Source organism: Danio rerio, chromosome 15, assembly GCF_052040795.2.
Source record: "Danio rerio strain M-AB ecotype USA chromosome 15, GRCz13ab, whole genome shotgun sequence".
NCBI lineage: Eukaryota > Metazoa > Chordata > Actinopteri > Cypriniformes > Danionidae > Danio > Danio rerio.
In genome coordinates this window covers 3,076,556-3,092,500 of record NC_141035.1, presented here as the reverse complement: position 1 = coordinate 3,092,500, position 15,945 = coordinate 3,076,556, and the positions used below count along the sequence as shown (strand labels likewise).

The 15,945-nt window shown below is 42.0% G+C and overlaps 1 protein-coding gene and 2 long non-coding RNA genes across 6 annotated transcripts in view; 1 reads left to right on the top strand and 2 right to left on the bottom strand.

Annotated features, from left to right (window-relative positions):
• The window catches only part of LOC147833556 (uncharacterized), a 486,957-nt gene that overhangs the window by 177,191 nt on the left and 293,821 nt on the right, over positions 1 to 15,945 (bottom strand). The window lies entirely within an intron of this gene.
• The window catches only part of fndc3a (fibronectin type III domain containing 3A), a 143,263-nt gene that overhangs the window by 19,839 nt on the left and 107,479 nt on the right, over positions 1 to 15,945 (top strand). For 2 of the 4 annotated variants that reach the window (XM_087283476.1, XM_087283473.1), the window contains exon 2: positions 3,189 to 3,354. In XM_087283476.1, coding sequence (XP_087139602.1) covers positions 3,229 to 3,354 — 126 coding nt within the window. In that variant the 5' untranslated portion in view covers positions 3,189 to 3,228. Of the gene's footprint in view, positions 1,541 to 2,100; positions 3,355 to 15,945 lie in introns of all 4 variants that reach the window. The other 2 variants (XM_087283474.1, XM_087283477.1) reach the window with 2 other exon arrangements.
• Positions 1 to 15,945, bottom strand: part of LOC141377988 (uncharacterized) — a 31,603-nt gene that overhangs the window by 6,450 nt on the left and 9,208 nt on the right. Inside the window, exon 3 of the long non-coding RNA XR_015508978.1 lies at positions 44 to 152. This is a non-coding gene — a long non-coding RNA (uncharacterized LOC141377988). The remainder of the gene's footprint in view (positions 1 to 43; positions 153 to 15,945) is intronic.

Genomic DNA, 15,945 nt, shown 5'->3' with positions numbered 1-15,945 from the left:
ATTTTTAAAACGATATGATCTTTTGGTTAAGAGTCGATACCACCTTTGCTCTCTCGCACTCAGCAGTGTCCCATGAACTTCCTTGAAGTATCGAATATCGATATTTTTCTTGATGTCGTATCGAAGTTTGACATTCCTTTATCGCGACAACACTGAAATAGACAGAAAATACAATTGAGTCACCCCTGATAAAACAAACGTACAAATGAAAAAACATTAGACATAGAAACTAGTGATACTGGAATACGATACCATGAAAAGTATCAATATTTTATACGATTTTCAATACTTCGAAAGAGCAAAGCCTGTATTGCTACTAACCAAAAGCAAAATTATATCATTTTAAATATTCCAGTATCGATACTTAAGTATGTTTTTGACAACACTAGTCTCTTTTATTAAGAACTGGTAGTCTGGCAACCCCAAACCCTCTTCTGAAGTGTTTTTGAGGTCAGAAAAATGGTTTGATATGATGTCTTCAGTATCTTTAGCACCGAAGTGTCAAACTTGTGGTTACATCCAGGCGCAGGCACTTCATTCAGCATCTCCCTAAAGCCCGCATGTGCTGAAAAGTGCTTTGTTCGGTCTTAGCAGGATTGGTCTTGTTGAGCACCATCACCCCCATAACCTGAGTTGGTGTGTGGGTTTAAGTAGGGGACTAGTTAACGGATTAGTCTGATCGCTGCCGTCGCCGAGAGCGCATGCGCCTGATGCTAATGAGCTTCAAGGACACATGTCATTTCCTCCTTATTACCTTCTGCTTGTGACTCATTGCCAGTCTCATACATGAAAGAGAGAGAGAGAGAGAGAGAGAGAGAGAGAGAGAGAGATTCACACCAACTGAACGCCATACTATGAGTTTATTCGTTGTGTGTGTGTGGACGTGGCAGTGAACAAATGGCATATTTTTATTCCTTCCGCGTGCCACCCAGACAGGTCAAACTGACCCTGAATACAATGAATTGAGCTTAAAATAGGCTACTTTTTCACTCTCTCTTACGCACAATTCTAAAATAACCACAAATAAAAAGTGAATAAAGTTAGATTCATGCATTTGACGCACTCGAAACCACGACTGACCCTGACAAGACAATATACTGTTTATCTGAACTGGCTGACTGGGGACGAAGTTGATGGAAATACTTTTTTTTTCTTCTTTTTTTCTTTAAGTTGTTGAGTTTTAGGACTACGTTTATATTGCTCAGCAACCTGTTCAAAACAATGTAAAGATAGCTTGACGTGAAGTAGGGCTGCTCGATTTTGGAAAAAAATCATGATCACGATTATTTTGGTCATAATTGTAATCTTGATTATTCTAAACGATTATCAGTTGAAGTCAAAATTATTAGCGCTCCTGAGAATTTTGTTTTTTTAAATAACTATTTCCCAAAATATGTTAAACAGAGCAAGGAATTTAAAACAGTATTTCCTCTAATATTGTTTTTTCTTCTGGAGAAAGTCTTATTTGTTTTATTTTAGCTAGAATAAAAGCAGGTTTAAATATTTTGAAACCCATTTTAAGGTCAATATTATTAGCCCTGTGGAAATATAAATTTCTATCAACTAATTCCAAATGAACAATAATCTACGTATAACTGAAAAGTTATATTCTTTGGTTTTTAATTATATAATTTCATTAACATCCCAGCTAGGAGGGACATTTAACCTTTATCTTTCTGACTACACCCTAAGCCAGTGATGCAAATGCTTTAAACGACTCTGTCTTTGTCTTCGGGTGTTGCTTTTATGCTACAGAAACCCTATGTTGATTAACTTGTGTGGTCAGTAGCTGGGCCGTTTTTTAACACCTATGCCATGCTGACTCCAACTCTTAATTTGCATGCTTTGTTTAGCCAAATCCCCTCCTCCTAAGAACACAATATAGACATGAAATCTTTGTCTCAATTCAGACCTGTGAGAGACTTGTGAAAGAACTTGCAGACTGCGGACCTCTAGTAGGCTCTTGCAGACACATGGACATCTTAAAGACGCTGTATGACTGCAGATTAACCAACACGTCTCAATAAAGGAATTCTGCTTGTTTCGAGTCTCCTGGACTGGGTTCTCTCTTCTTTTCACTCATTTATTTTTTTACAACAGCCCCCTTAAGCAATATATGTTTTGATTGTCTGCAGAAGAAACTACTGTTATACAATGACTTCCCTAATTACTCTAATTAAGCCTTTGAATTGCACTTTAATCTGAATGCTTGTATTTTGAAAAACATCTAGTAAAATGTTATGTACTGTCATCATAGCAAAGATAAAACAAATCAGTAATTAGACATGAGATATCAAAACTATTATGTTCAGAAATAAGTAAAAAAAATCTTCTTTCCATTAAACAGAAATTGGAGGAAAAGTGTTGCTAATATTCAGAAGGGCTAATATTCTGACTTCAACTGTATATATATACAGTTATTTTCCACCCTTCAAAGGAAAGAGAATCAAATACAATAGAATAAAAATATAAAACAAACTGAGATCTAAGCATCTTCACCCTAAGAAAAACACTTTAGCTCAAAAATCCTTCAGTCAGGAGCAGTGAGGAATTTTCTCGTTGTTTGATTAATGATAAAACAGGCGGCAGCATTTCGCACTGTCACTTTAATGGTTTCTCTTTCACGCGTCTTTTGATTCTCAACTCGTTTGTTTATTACGCAAATGAGGGTTAATATGAATAATCACTAAACACCGCATTTTGACACCTATTTGACCATTAAAGCGCTCATGTTAAGATTACTTTAGATGTCTGCGCTCCTCTGCTCGTCTCAGTGTGCGAATGAAACCGAATGCTGACCGCGTGCTTTTGCGTGTGTTGCACACACACATAAGCACGCGGTGTTTCGCGCTTTTGGTATATGATGCGATAATCGTTTATCTCAATTAATGGCTTTTCATATTCGTTAGAAGCCATAATCGAAATCGGATTTTCGATTAATTGCACAGCCCTAACGTGAAGTAAATCATAGATATATACACTAGATATCGCATACGGACCCTGAGCATGCGTCAACAGCGCCGCCACATTGGTACAGTGCTCCCAGCACAAAGGTCATTCAACCGCACTAGTCAAGACAGTGTGCCAACGTGAAAATACTTGCAAAAAACGTCTTGGCGTGCACATGTCTTAATATACCATAACTTCTTGTGAACAACTTGGTGTGACGGAGTGTTCTGTGTTTTCAGGAGCAGGCAGTGTCTCTCCTGTAGTGTGGATGACGGAGTCATGGCTGAACACTCGTCCTCCCCGCTGGAGTCCGGCCAGTTGCTCAGTCAGGACATCCCGATGCTCAGCTCGCCGCCGCCGCCTCCACACCCGGCCAACATCGTCAACGGAGACGGACCACAACAGGTAGCACAGACCACTATCGCGGATTTGTGTTCACTTATGCGTGTGTGTGTTTGTGTTTATGTTTGTCTCTGTGTGTTTGTGTTTCTGTGTGTGAGCTTTAACGCTTCCCATTGACTTGGAATGGGTGACGTCAGGTGTTGCCGAACTGCATTGTGGATCCGTCTGCGCTGCATCAGTGGTGTTGCTCGCTGCAGAAGTTATAAATAAAGTTTAATTGAGTCTTAATCACTACATTTTCAGAGTGAAGCTCTAGCTGCCGTTTTTTATTTTGCATTAGTGCAGGTCAGCTTTTTTCAAAACCTTAACCCCCCCATCCCCACCCCCAAATTTTTTGTTTGTACTATTCCGTCATGGTATATGACAAGTGGCGTACTTCCCAAGGTGTAGCGTGTGCTCTTGTGGCTCTGGGCTGTGGTTGCGTCATTGACCCTGACCCGGCATGGAGACGTGTGATAGTGGGAGGAAAGGCCACGGAGAGGAGCTGTCCATCCCTCGCTGCCCGTGGGGCTGTCATGGCGAATGTCAGTGGCCATGACGTGTTTGGGTGGCATTTCTGTCACTCTCTCAAACATCAGGCTCATTGAACTTTACTGACCGTGACTTCCCAAGGATGAACTATGATGCATTTTCACCGTTTTGTTTTATAGGGGGAAGTGGGCTCTTATTCTATCTCATTGGTAATAACCATAAATTGTGATGAGTAATTGCACTCTTATACACACTTGTGGCATGGAAAATTATAGTGCACACTAGGGTTGTAACAATATACCGGTATGACGGTCTACCACGATTTGAACGTGCACGATTATCATACCATGAACAATTGCATATCAACGGTTTTAACCTTTAAAGACCGAGACAGCCGCCCGCGGCTGAAAATAAGTATTGCTCTTAAATGTTTAATAACTGTTGATCCGCTGATCCGATTCATACAATTCAAAGATTGGCATAAAGAAGAGAATCTCAGCTTTCCAGTGCTGTATCACATAACATTCCCGGACTTTCAGAGGCTCCGGAATCAGTGCGGTTACGTCATCAAAATTTGACAACGCTGATTTGACAAAGAAACGCTCGTCACTGTGTCTCCGGACAAACCAGACATGATACATTGATGCATTGTCCCTCCTCCATGCCCAGATTGGTTCAAACTCGCTATATCACAACCAATAAGCATAGGTTTCGCTTTTGTTTGTGGACCAACAATGAGCTTTTTGAACAACACGGAATGAGAGATAAATAAAACGCCAAAAAAAAAAAAAGTTTTGCATGAAATAATTCTCATACTAAGTACTTTTGCATGCACAGCAGCACAGAAACATGACAAAACAGTGACACAGCAAAGACGAACTGCTGCTCTTGCTGTTTTCAAAAGACGCAAATGAAGGTGCAGCTGTTTGTCTGCATTGCAGACAACCATATCCAAATCCATATCCACAGACAACCATATCCATGCTGGCACATGGAATCTAGTTTCGTTATGTAACTATTTATAGTATAGTAAATATTTATATCTATTTTTTTACTGAGGATTTGCACCATGTTTATTTGGACTTTATTTGGACTTTGACACATTTATTATTTTCTTATTTTTTTATTTGTTCATTGTAAGTGGTGTTGTTTATAGTAACTGAAAATATATTATTTGGAAAAAGTCAAATTTGCTTCACTGTTCTATTATTTTGTAACATTTGTAACATACCGTATACCGCCAAACCGTGGAATCGTTTTAGACGATTATCATACCTTAAAAATTTATACCGTTACAACCCTAGTGCACACAGATAAGTGTTAAACACCATTTCAGACTACAGGTTAAAGTTGTCCTTTTTCATTAACGTGATGTACGTCTGATTAGAAACGGATGTTTGTGAAATAAGAAAAAATGTAGGGTGGTACATGATTTCCTCTTTTGGGAGCTTTTTGGATTGTTGGAATATTTGTATTCTACTTTGCATTTAGTTGTGGAGGATTACTGTTCACCGGAATCACTTTCCACACCCAGAATCTTTTCAGAGACTCGATGATGAGGCAAGGGAGAGATAAACTGATTGATAGCCCTGCGCCAACAGACTGATACTCCACCCTGAAAGACATATAGCGGAGCCCTAAAGAACTGGTAGCACTGTCCCAAAGGACTGATAGCTTTGCCCTAAATAACTGAAGGCCCCACCTTAAAGGACTGATGGGTAGGCCCACATGGAATCTACGCGAGCAGAATTCCGCAGATTTTCCGGAGATTTTCCGCAGAATTCTGCAGATTTTTAGCCCATTATTAATTCTGTTTATTTGCTTGAGTAAATGTGTAAATCTGAATTTATTCAGTTTTTATTAAGTAATTTATTACTTTTTATTTAATATATTAAGGTTTTAGTTATGATACCCCGGCTGGATACTCCCAAAATAATTCCGCAGAAATCCACAGATTTTTACCAAAATTCTCCGCAGAAATAGCAAAAAACGTTCGCAGATTCCGTCTGGCCCTACTGATGGGCCCTCCATAAAGTACTGATAGCCCTGTCCCAAAGGACTGATACCCTACCATAAGACTGATAGCCCTGCCCTAAAAAACGGACAACCCCTCCCTAAAGGACTTATAGCTCCGCCCTAAAGGACTGATAGCCCCTCCCTAAAGGACTCATAAGCCCTCCCTAACAGACTGAAAGCCCCTGTCCTAATGGACCAATTGGCTTTGCCTTAAAGAACTGATTGCTCCACCCTAAAGGACTTATAGCTCTGCCTTAAAAATCATAGCCCCTCCCTAAAGGACTGATAGCTCCACCCTAAAGGACTGAAAGTTCTGCCCTAAAGGACTGATAGCCCGGCCCTAAAGGACTGAAAGCCCTGCCTTAAAGGATGATAGCCTGCCCTAAGGGTCTGATAGCCCCGCCCCAAAGGAGTGATAGCCCCACCTCACAGGACTGATAACTCTATTCTAAAGGCCTGATAGCCCCGCCATAAAGGACTGATTGCTCCACCCTAAAGAACTGATAGCTCCATCCTAAAGTACTGATAGCCCCACCCCAAAGAACTTATAGCTCTGCCTTAAAAAACATAGCCCCTCCCTAAAGGACTGATAGCTCCACCCTAAAGGACTGATTGCTTCGCCCTAAAGAACTGATAGCTCCAACCTAAAGGACTGATAGCCCCACCCCAAACAACTGAAAGCTCTTCCTTAAAGGATGATAGCCTGCCCTAAGGGTCTGATAGCCCCGCCCCAAAGGAGTGATAGCCCCGCCCCAAAGGAGTGATAGCCCCACCTCACAGGACTGATAGCTCTATTCTAAAGCACTGATAGCCCTGCCTAAAAAAAGAAAAGCAATGGCTCCACTCTAATGACATTTCGTGTTCCAGGAATGAGGAAGGTTATTGTGTTTGATTCATTGATGCATTGTTTCTGCTACAATCACATATAAAAATAAGAAGAGTAAATTTAGACTTCTTGCCAACGCTAAGCTTTAAGCTCATGTTCAAGGAAATCTTGTAAGATAAGTTAATACAAGTTAAAGAGGTTTTACACACTGTGTGTAGTGGGAGTGTATCCGGGCTCAGCAAGACCGTGTTGTTGTTAATGTGCTGTTGACTTTTCAACTCCCTGTGGCGATCACCTGACAAGCCCTTCCCATTCGCCTCTACGGTCCACTGAGCACTTAAACAGGCAGAAAATGCATACACACCGTCCCCTGCTCCATTCTTCCGTTCCTATGACCCCTTTTTATCCCCTTTCATTTTTTTTATCACCTTCTGCTCATCTCATTCTTCAAACCACAGGTTGCAGCGGTGCGTTGGCAAGAAAACTCATTCATACAAGTGGCCTATGCAGAGCACATAATCTGCATGCCTGTTGGGTCAGTGGAAAGTTAGGGATGTTAAGTTGTTGAGTGCAAAGTTATGTTGTAAGGTATCAGCTAAATGTTTTCTGTTATGATCTACATATGCTGTGGATAAAATATAATAATAATACATTTTATGTAAAGGCGCCTTTCTGGCAACTCAAGGACACCGTGCAATAAAACAAGAGCAATAAAACAGGAAAAAGAGAAATAATATAAAAGTATACACAACATTAGTGCAGATATAATTAAATATTCAAAACCATCTTATATCCCTGGGTTTTGAGTAGAGGTGTGAATTTATACTGGTCTCACGGTTCGGTTCGGTTACGATTATCATACCTTCGATTCGGTTCAATTCGATATCTCGGTGCATTGACGATGCTTTCCATATACAGTGTTATATTTTAGGGGGGAGGCCATAACAAGCTTTCTGTATAAACACACAGACACACAGCACCACACTGTCTCTCATTCAAACACTTTGGGCTCTATTTTGACGGTCCATGCGCAGAGCGCAAAACGCAGGGCGCAAACGCTTTCAGGGCGTGTCAGGACGCTTTTTTGCTAATTTAAGGACGGGCTGCGGCGCATGTTCTAAATGGGTTGTGTTTATTTTCTTAATGAGTTATAGGTGTGTTTTGAGAATAAACCAATTAGAGTCTCATCTCCCATTCCCTTTAAGAGCCAGCTGTGTCGCGCCAAGAGCGCATTCGCTATTTACAGGACGCAAAGTAAGTCTAAGTGGAAAAAATGAGCATTTCACAAGGAAACAGTTCACAGTTGACAGTTTTTTAACTGAAAACAGTTAAACAGAGCATCTACTGCGTGAGAATGAGAGATAATGGATCTACTTTCACTTTCGCTCTTGGATAGGGAAACCTTTACGCACAGACATCAATTAGCCTATAAATAAATACTTTTGTTTGTTAGGCGCAAATATTCGTTTCAAAATTATTTCTAAATTCAGTTCTAATTTCCAGCAAACGAATAAATGAATAATAATAACAAAATGTGCTCAAAAACCTGAGTTATATCCTAAAACACATGCTGTGCTCCATATGGTCTAAAACCTGACAGGTGGGCAAATCTAAGCTTGTTTTTAATAAAACAAATATAAATATGGATATAATAAATAATACTGCTAATAATAATAACATTATACAAAAGCAAATTATTATGAATGAACTGAAAAAGCCTCCCGAGATGAAGAAGACATAAAAGCAGTGATTTTTCATATTCATGTAGGCTAGAAAATAATATGTTTTGTAATATTTTAATCCTTTATATTTACATCCTATTTCTATTCTTATTATATCCTATATGTATCCTTAATATTTACATTTTTTCATATGTAAAGATATTTGCCTATTGCTCTACATCTTGTGTGTATTAAGCAGTGTGTAAGCGAGGCGCAACTCTGCGCCGGAGTTGAAACCGGTTAGTATTGGCCTAATGAAAAATCTATTATAGATTCTCAAAATAGCAACGCGCCAGCGGTCCGCCTCAGAACGCCTTCCTTTTTAGACCAGAACGCCTATGGACGCACAAATGAGCGCTAATGCATTTGCTATTTAAACAGCGTAGCGCAACGCCTCAAAACCACTCTTGCGGCAAGCTGAAACTACCAAAAGACTACTGCGCAGCGCCTTGTGCCACACTGCGCCGGGTGTATGATAGGGCCCATACACAAACATATACAGCAACAAACAAACACACACACACACTTAAACCCTCGCAACAGGAAGAGCTCGTGCTGAGCGGAGCAGAAAAACGAAAAAAATAAGCACTTTTCCGACGGTCCCTTACTGAGAGCTCCTCTCAGCGCGAGCTCTCCTGGCAAAACATATTGCGAGGACTTAAACGGAGCAGTTCTCGTAATGTCGAGCGAAAAAAAAAGAAAGACAGCTGTGAAACATAACCAGCTTTGTGTTTTTGTAGGAAACACGCTTTAGATATTTTTAGGGTCAGAGGTTTTTGAGTTATTGCCGTCTGTAACTGAATGTGTGTCAGGAATATTGAAAACAAAACCAACTGAACCGCGTTAATTTCTGGCGCCCCCCTGGATATACAGCGACCTTAGCATTTGCCTATGGTGCCTATGCCACGGGCCGGCCCTGAGTTGGCTGAGTGTTGTAAATACTCGCGCTCACCTCCCTCGCGACAGAGAGCATAGGAGATAAATGACGTCAGTACATAATAACCGGTTATGATTATTACTGAACCGATAACGAATTGTCCGCGTCTGCATCGCGGTGCACCTAAGAAACTATTAATTTTGACACACCTAGTTTTGAGTCTTTTTTTGGGTAATGTAAGGGAGTCATTTGCCCCTTTCACACATACAGACCTTTCCGGAAAATTACCGGCAATTTTCCGGAAAGGTTGTATGTGTGAACAGGTCCTTTTTGAAAATACCGGTAAATTCGTTCTGGCTATTTTCCGGAAAGAGAAGTTGTAACATTACCGGTAATTTGCCGGAATGCTGCGCTGTGTGAATGCAGAAGGAAGATTGCCGGAAAGAGCGCGTGCACGTCTAGAACGCTTTAACCAATCAGACGCGTTTACGTCCGCGCGGTTTATGAGAATAAAAGCCTTTGAATATTTTTCCAGATTCATTTAGCGGCTAGAAATTAGTGAGATCACGTTTATATGTTCTTTTTAATGTCAACTGTGTAAATAATCATCGATGAGATGCTTATGATAAGCCGTTGTTTGTTTACCTTCAAGCTTTGCGTGTGCCTGTGAAACAGCCTGTGAGCGCCTGCACACGCACATATTATGAACATCTCGACATGCGAAAGTGATCCTCCGTATGTTTTCATCGAAGTTGTTCACAATATTGATCATCCACAGAGTTTGTAATGTAGTCAAATGTTTACAAATACAAGCGCAGCTGTTTAAAGCTCATTTGTGGTGAATGATGTCAGAATTAACCGGTATTTTGGAATGGATGTGTGAATGCTCTTTTCCGGAAAAATTCCGTAACGTCATTGTCTGTGTGACAAGCGCTTTTTTGGAAGTACCGTTAAAGTCGTTCCGGAAATTTTCCAGATATTTACCGGTATCACTGTGTGAAAGGGGCTAATCTTTCTGATGGTAGTTCCAAAGCCGGGGAGCAGAGCTGCTGAGTGCTCTATTGCTCATGGACGATAGTCGAGCAGGGGGAACAGACAAGTGGAGGGAGGAAGAAGATTGCAAGGTGCTGTACCTATTAATTAATTGAATTTACAGAAATGGTAGTACAATTAAGGTTAAAATTATTAGCCTTTCTGAATTATTACCCCCCCCCCCCCCCCCCCGCCTCTTTCCCCCCCTTTTTTTACGGAAAGAAGACACATTTCTAAACATAATAGTTTTAATAACTGATTTCTAATAGCTTACTACTTTTATATTTGCCATAATGACAGCACATCATATTTGACTATTTAATTTTAGACTATTTACTATTTTGGTAACAGTGTAGGAGATGACTAATATCGTGAAATAACATTTCAGTCATATCACCTAGCCCTTCTTTACTGGTGTGAAAAGCCAAGACTAGCTCAGTGTTAATTACCGCAGAAGCCTGTTTGTTTGTGCCCTCGGCATTTCTCCTCATATGTGGCCTCTTACGCCTACAACTAATCCCAAGCATGGTCCCTCTCCAGGTGTGCGTTTGATGTTTGCATCATGGAGTGCTCCTGGTAAGGTGAGTGTAACTAACTGACTCCTGGTGCTAGCCGATCCATGTGTCAGGGAAGAGGTGCTTGTGTAAGAGAGCATGGCTAAGCAGCATGTGTGAGAATACAAACTGACGGCAGGAGTTTTCAGCAGACCTGAAGGAGCCTCGAGTCTCGGTGAGGCAAGCCGAGTGACGCATCTTGGCAAAAACAGTAGTGACAATGTGCCATGATGACTTACGCCTCTGACCTGACCTTTCCCACTGGACTTGCACTCCGCAACCGGGTTCCTCCCTTCTCTCTTGCTTTGTGCCACGTCAATCTTGTGCATTTAAATATCAGTGCAGCATCCTCCTGGCAACGCTGCTTCTGCTCTTTCACGAAAGCAAATTGGAATATGTGCGCAATTATTTACAGTATTCAGTTCATCTTTATTTCTGTAGCGCTTTTACGATGTAGATTTTGTCAAAGCAGCTTAACATGGAAGTTCTTGTAAATTGAAACTAGTTTACAGAGTTGAAGTTTAGTTTGGTTCAGTTCAGTTCAGTGTGGTTTAAATTTCACTGCTGGAAGAGCAAATCTATCGATGTGCAACTCAAGTCCCAAACCAAGCACTGACAGTGTAGTGTCCCCTTCACTTTTAACTGGGGGATTAGGACTCACGCAGACCGCAGGTTGAGCTCCCCCTGCTGGCCTCTCTAACACCACTTCCAACAGCAACCTAGTTTTCCCATGTGGTCTCCCATCCAGGTACTGACCGGGCTCAGCCCTGCTTAGCTTCAGTAAGTAACCGGTCTTGGGCTGCAGGGTGATATAGCTGTGGCCATAAATAAAGTTTATAATAATAAATTGTAAATTAAATAGTCGAAATCATGAATTGGTCGAACTTTGGGAAAAATTGAGATATTCGTATTTTTGGCCTCGTCGCCCAGCACTAATCTCAAGTGTTGCCACTTTTCCACTTCATGATACGACTCAATTCGACACATCGTTCTTCTTCACTATACTCCCTGCAGGCCTGTTTGTCTGTGCTTCAAACCAGGATGAGATGAATCAGAGCGTTGTTCATCAATACTCTCTAATAGCCCAGGTGCCCAGCTGTTCTCTTCATTGTAAAGATTTGGAGGACCCCTCCCTTTCTCCTAACAGCCGTCTGTAAGCCCTGACGTCTGGCCTTTTACGCTTTCATTTATTTGCTTTTCCTCCCTCTGCCTCAGGTTGTTTCAGGTTTTTATGTGGTCTTCAAACACTTTGGTTTTATGGGCATGAGGCTTTATTTTTTTTTTGAAGCAGCAGTCAGGCTTGCCTTAAGAGCAAAGGCTCTAAGCAGAGTGGAAGGGGCCGCTCTGCGGGACGTCTATTCTGGATAAGAAATGAAGGCTGTTAGTTGTGGCGAAAAAGCCCCTGGTATAAATGGCACTAAATCGACCAGAAACATTGATATGTTTTTGATTCCACTTTCCTTTTGATCTCCTACATTCCTACTCGGTAGCGTTGTACTTGCTGTGGAGGAGAATGAATTTGTAGATAAACCGGCAAAGCAAAAGAGAGTCAAGATCACACGAAGCTGACAAAATGGTTAGCTGTGTTTGACCATATATACTCCTCTACACTCCAATGTCAGTATTTATGCTTGTGTCAGTTATATTTGCAATTTAATCTGCAACGGGTTGTCTATATAAGGGGAAAACTTTGAGCTATCCTCAGAGAGAACTCAATTTATGAATCTTTATTCTGGAGAAAAGCAAAGAGTTGCTGGAACTGATCCTGAAAGTCTTTCTCACTGACACCCAGGGCCTCTTTGCATATTTTTTTACATAATCGTTTATAGAGGTGTGAACCTAGACTGGTCTCACAGGTCCGTTCGGTTACGATTATCATGCCATCGATTCGGTTCAATTCGATATCTCGGTGCATTGACGGTGCTTTTCATACACAGTTTTATATTTTCTTTACAGCAGCAATTCTTGTATTAATGTATGAATATATTTATATACTACTTCCCTGCTAAAAAAAATCCAGCTTAAACCAGCCTAGGCTGGTTTTAGCTGGTCGACCAGGCTGGTTTTAGAGGGGTTTTGGCCACTTCCAGGCTGGTTTCCAGCCATTTCCAGCCTGGTCTTAGCTGGTTAGGCTGGGAGATGACCAGCTAAAACCAGCTTGACCAGCCTAGCAAGCTGGGAGCCCAGCCAAAACCAGCTATGTCCAGCTTAAACCAGGCTGGTCAAGCTGGTTTTAGCTGGATTTAGCTGGTCATTTTCCAGCTTGACCAGCTAAGACCAGGCTGGAAATGGCTGGAAACCAGCCTGGAAGTGGCCAAAACCCCTCTAAAACCAGCCTGGTTGACCAGCTAAAACCAGCCAACCAGCCTAGGCTGGTTTAAGCTGGATTTTTTAGCAGGGTTTTAATACAATTTTGTAATTTAAAGGGCACCTATGGTGAAAAATCTACTTTTCAAGCTATTTGCACAGACATATGTGTATATATAGTGTATAGACCATCATATTGGGGTGATATAAACACACCCAGTCCTTTTTTTTTTCAATTTAACAACTTAAAAACGGTGGATCAATTAGAGCGGTTTTCAGATCGACCGCAACTTTACGTAATAGTGCGATCCCCCCGCCCACCGAATTGATTGACAGCTGCGCGCATTAAAATGTTCCGGTAGTCACGTGTATATGTCAACAAGACCAGGCAGACATACGCAAAGCAACCGGGAATAAAAGCACTGTTCTGTTCGCTAGGATCAGCAATCATCATCAAATGTGATTAAGAGTAAGTTTCACATGTTTAAAGTGTTTTAAATCAGTGCACGTGTGTAATTAATTACAGCGATTTACTTCAGCTTTACTTCATCAGCACAGCCGCGTGTCAGAACAATTATAAAAGAAGACGCTTCAATCCCGGTTTGTGGAAGTTAAATCAGGTTTATTTTGTACTGGAGGTTAGCCTGTATCCTGGCCGGGTACGCCACAGCAGAATGAACCGCCAACTTATCCAGCAAGTTTTTACACAGTGGATGCCCTTCCAGCCGCAACCCATCTCTGGGAAACATCCACACACACACACACTCATACAGTACGGACAATTTAGCCTACCCAATTCACCTCTACCACATGTCTTTTGGACTGTGGGGGAAACCGGAGCACCCGGAGGAAACCCACGCGAAGGCAGGGAGAACATGCAAACTCCACACAGAAACGCCAACTGAGCCGAGGTTCGAACCAGCGACCTTCTTGCTGTGAGGCGACAGCAATACCTACTGCGCCACAGCCTCGCCCTATTATTATTATCATTATTATTATTATTATTATTATTGTGGAGGGCTGCACATCCGTCTACGTTGAAACAGGACACCAGCGTGTCTAAAATGGGGTTTCCAGCATTTACAAAATTCTCCATTTTAGAGCATAAGGGCAAAAACTCGCTTGATCTTGATTTAAAGTATAAGCCTTTTGGTGGGTCAATGGTACTGGAGCAGGATGGACGGCAGGCTTAACCATAGCACAACTTGTGCAGTAGTGTAAATTGCACCTCATTTATTAAATGGCCTTTTAGCACACAAAGAAATAACCCCGACCATGATTTGGATAATGAGGCATTTTTGTTCCTTATCGAGTGAGTCAGTCGGGTAATACGAAAGTGAATAGCCCCCCCCAAACTCCCCTGCTTTGCTTAATGCTGTCCTGACATGACGAGGTGGACAGAGGACGCGCAGCTGGGCTTAAGGCCAGATCTGGGGGTGGATTCATGTGTCGTGGCTGTGATACCACGCAGTGCCTGAGTTACGGCCGTTCATCGAGCCGTGCCCTCTGAAACCATAAAATGGCTGAACCAAACATTAATCTTTCCCTTTGTCCCCCCCCCCACTACCACACACTACTCCTCCCTGTGCTCATCTGTGAACTAAGCAACGTTTCCATAGCAATGAGTTTCTGTCTCTCTCTCCTCCTCTCTCTCTTTCTATCTCCTGTGGGTGTCTCACTTATCACCTAATAAGAGAGAAAATGGACAATTCTTTGTAGAGCTGACAAAGTCATCTCAAGTAACCGTCTCCCATTCAGTGTTGTAGAGCAGAGTTCTCACTCTTGTCAGCCTCGTCATGTAAAAGGCGTTTGATCAATAGAATGATGTTGCTTCCACATATTGACTCCCCACAATGCTGTTTCTCCCTCGTTCACCTTTGGTTCAGATATACTGTGTGTCATGAAATACAAATTGTGGATGGCAGTCCAGCTTTGATGCTGACATACCGTACTCACTCAATAGTTGAGGTTGTACCTCGCAGATTTTTGTCTAAGGGTGCACTCGCACTATGCTATCCGAACCGTGCCCAGCGACATTTCCCGATTTGTTTGAGAAATGCGAGAGCTCTGAATTGGGCTTAGGCACGGTTCAGTTGGCCGGCCCTGACCCAGTTGGAAGAGGTGTGCCAGAGCGCGGTACACTTGTAGTGTGAGTGCAAAGCGCGCCTGAGCCCGAAACTGAAGATGCAACGTCACTTTTAAGGGACTACTTCACATGTGTTTATTAATCATTCATTCATTCATTTTCTTGTCGGCTTAGCCCCTTTATTAATCCGGGGTCGCCACAGCGGAATGAACCGCCAACTTATCCATCAAGTTTTTTACGCAGCGGATGCCCTTCCAGCCGCAACCCATCTCTGGGAAATATCCCACACATATTCACACACACACTCATACAGTACGGACAATTTAGCCTACTCAATTCACCTGTACCGCATGTCTTTGGACTGTGGTGGAAACCGGAGCACCCGGAGGAAACCGACGCAAAGGCTGGAAGAACATGCAAACTCCACACAGAAACGCCAACTGAGCCGAGGTTCGACCCAGCGACCTTCTTATTGTGAGGCGACAGCACTACCTACTGCGCCACAGCCTCGCCTTTATTAATCATGCTTACCATTTAATGAACGCAAACTATCGTAGTTTATTACAGATGCAAACTCCTCGCTGCACCTTCAGGAAACCTCCTGCCGCACGAGGACTTTTATGATAATTTAAGAGCATTAAAAGTGCTGAATCTCTTTAGCAAAGTGTTTGACTGCGTGTCACTGCATCCCAAACGACTAAAAA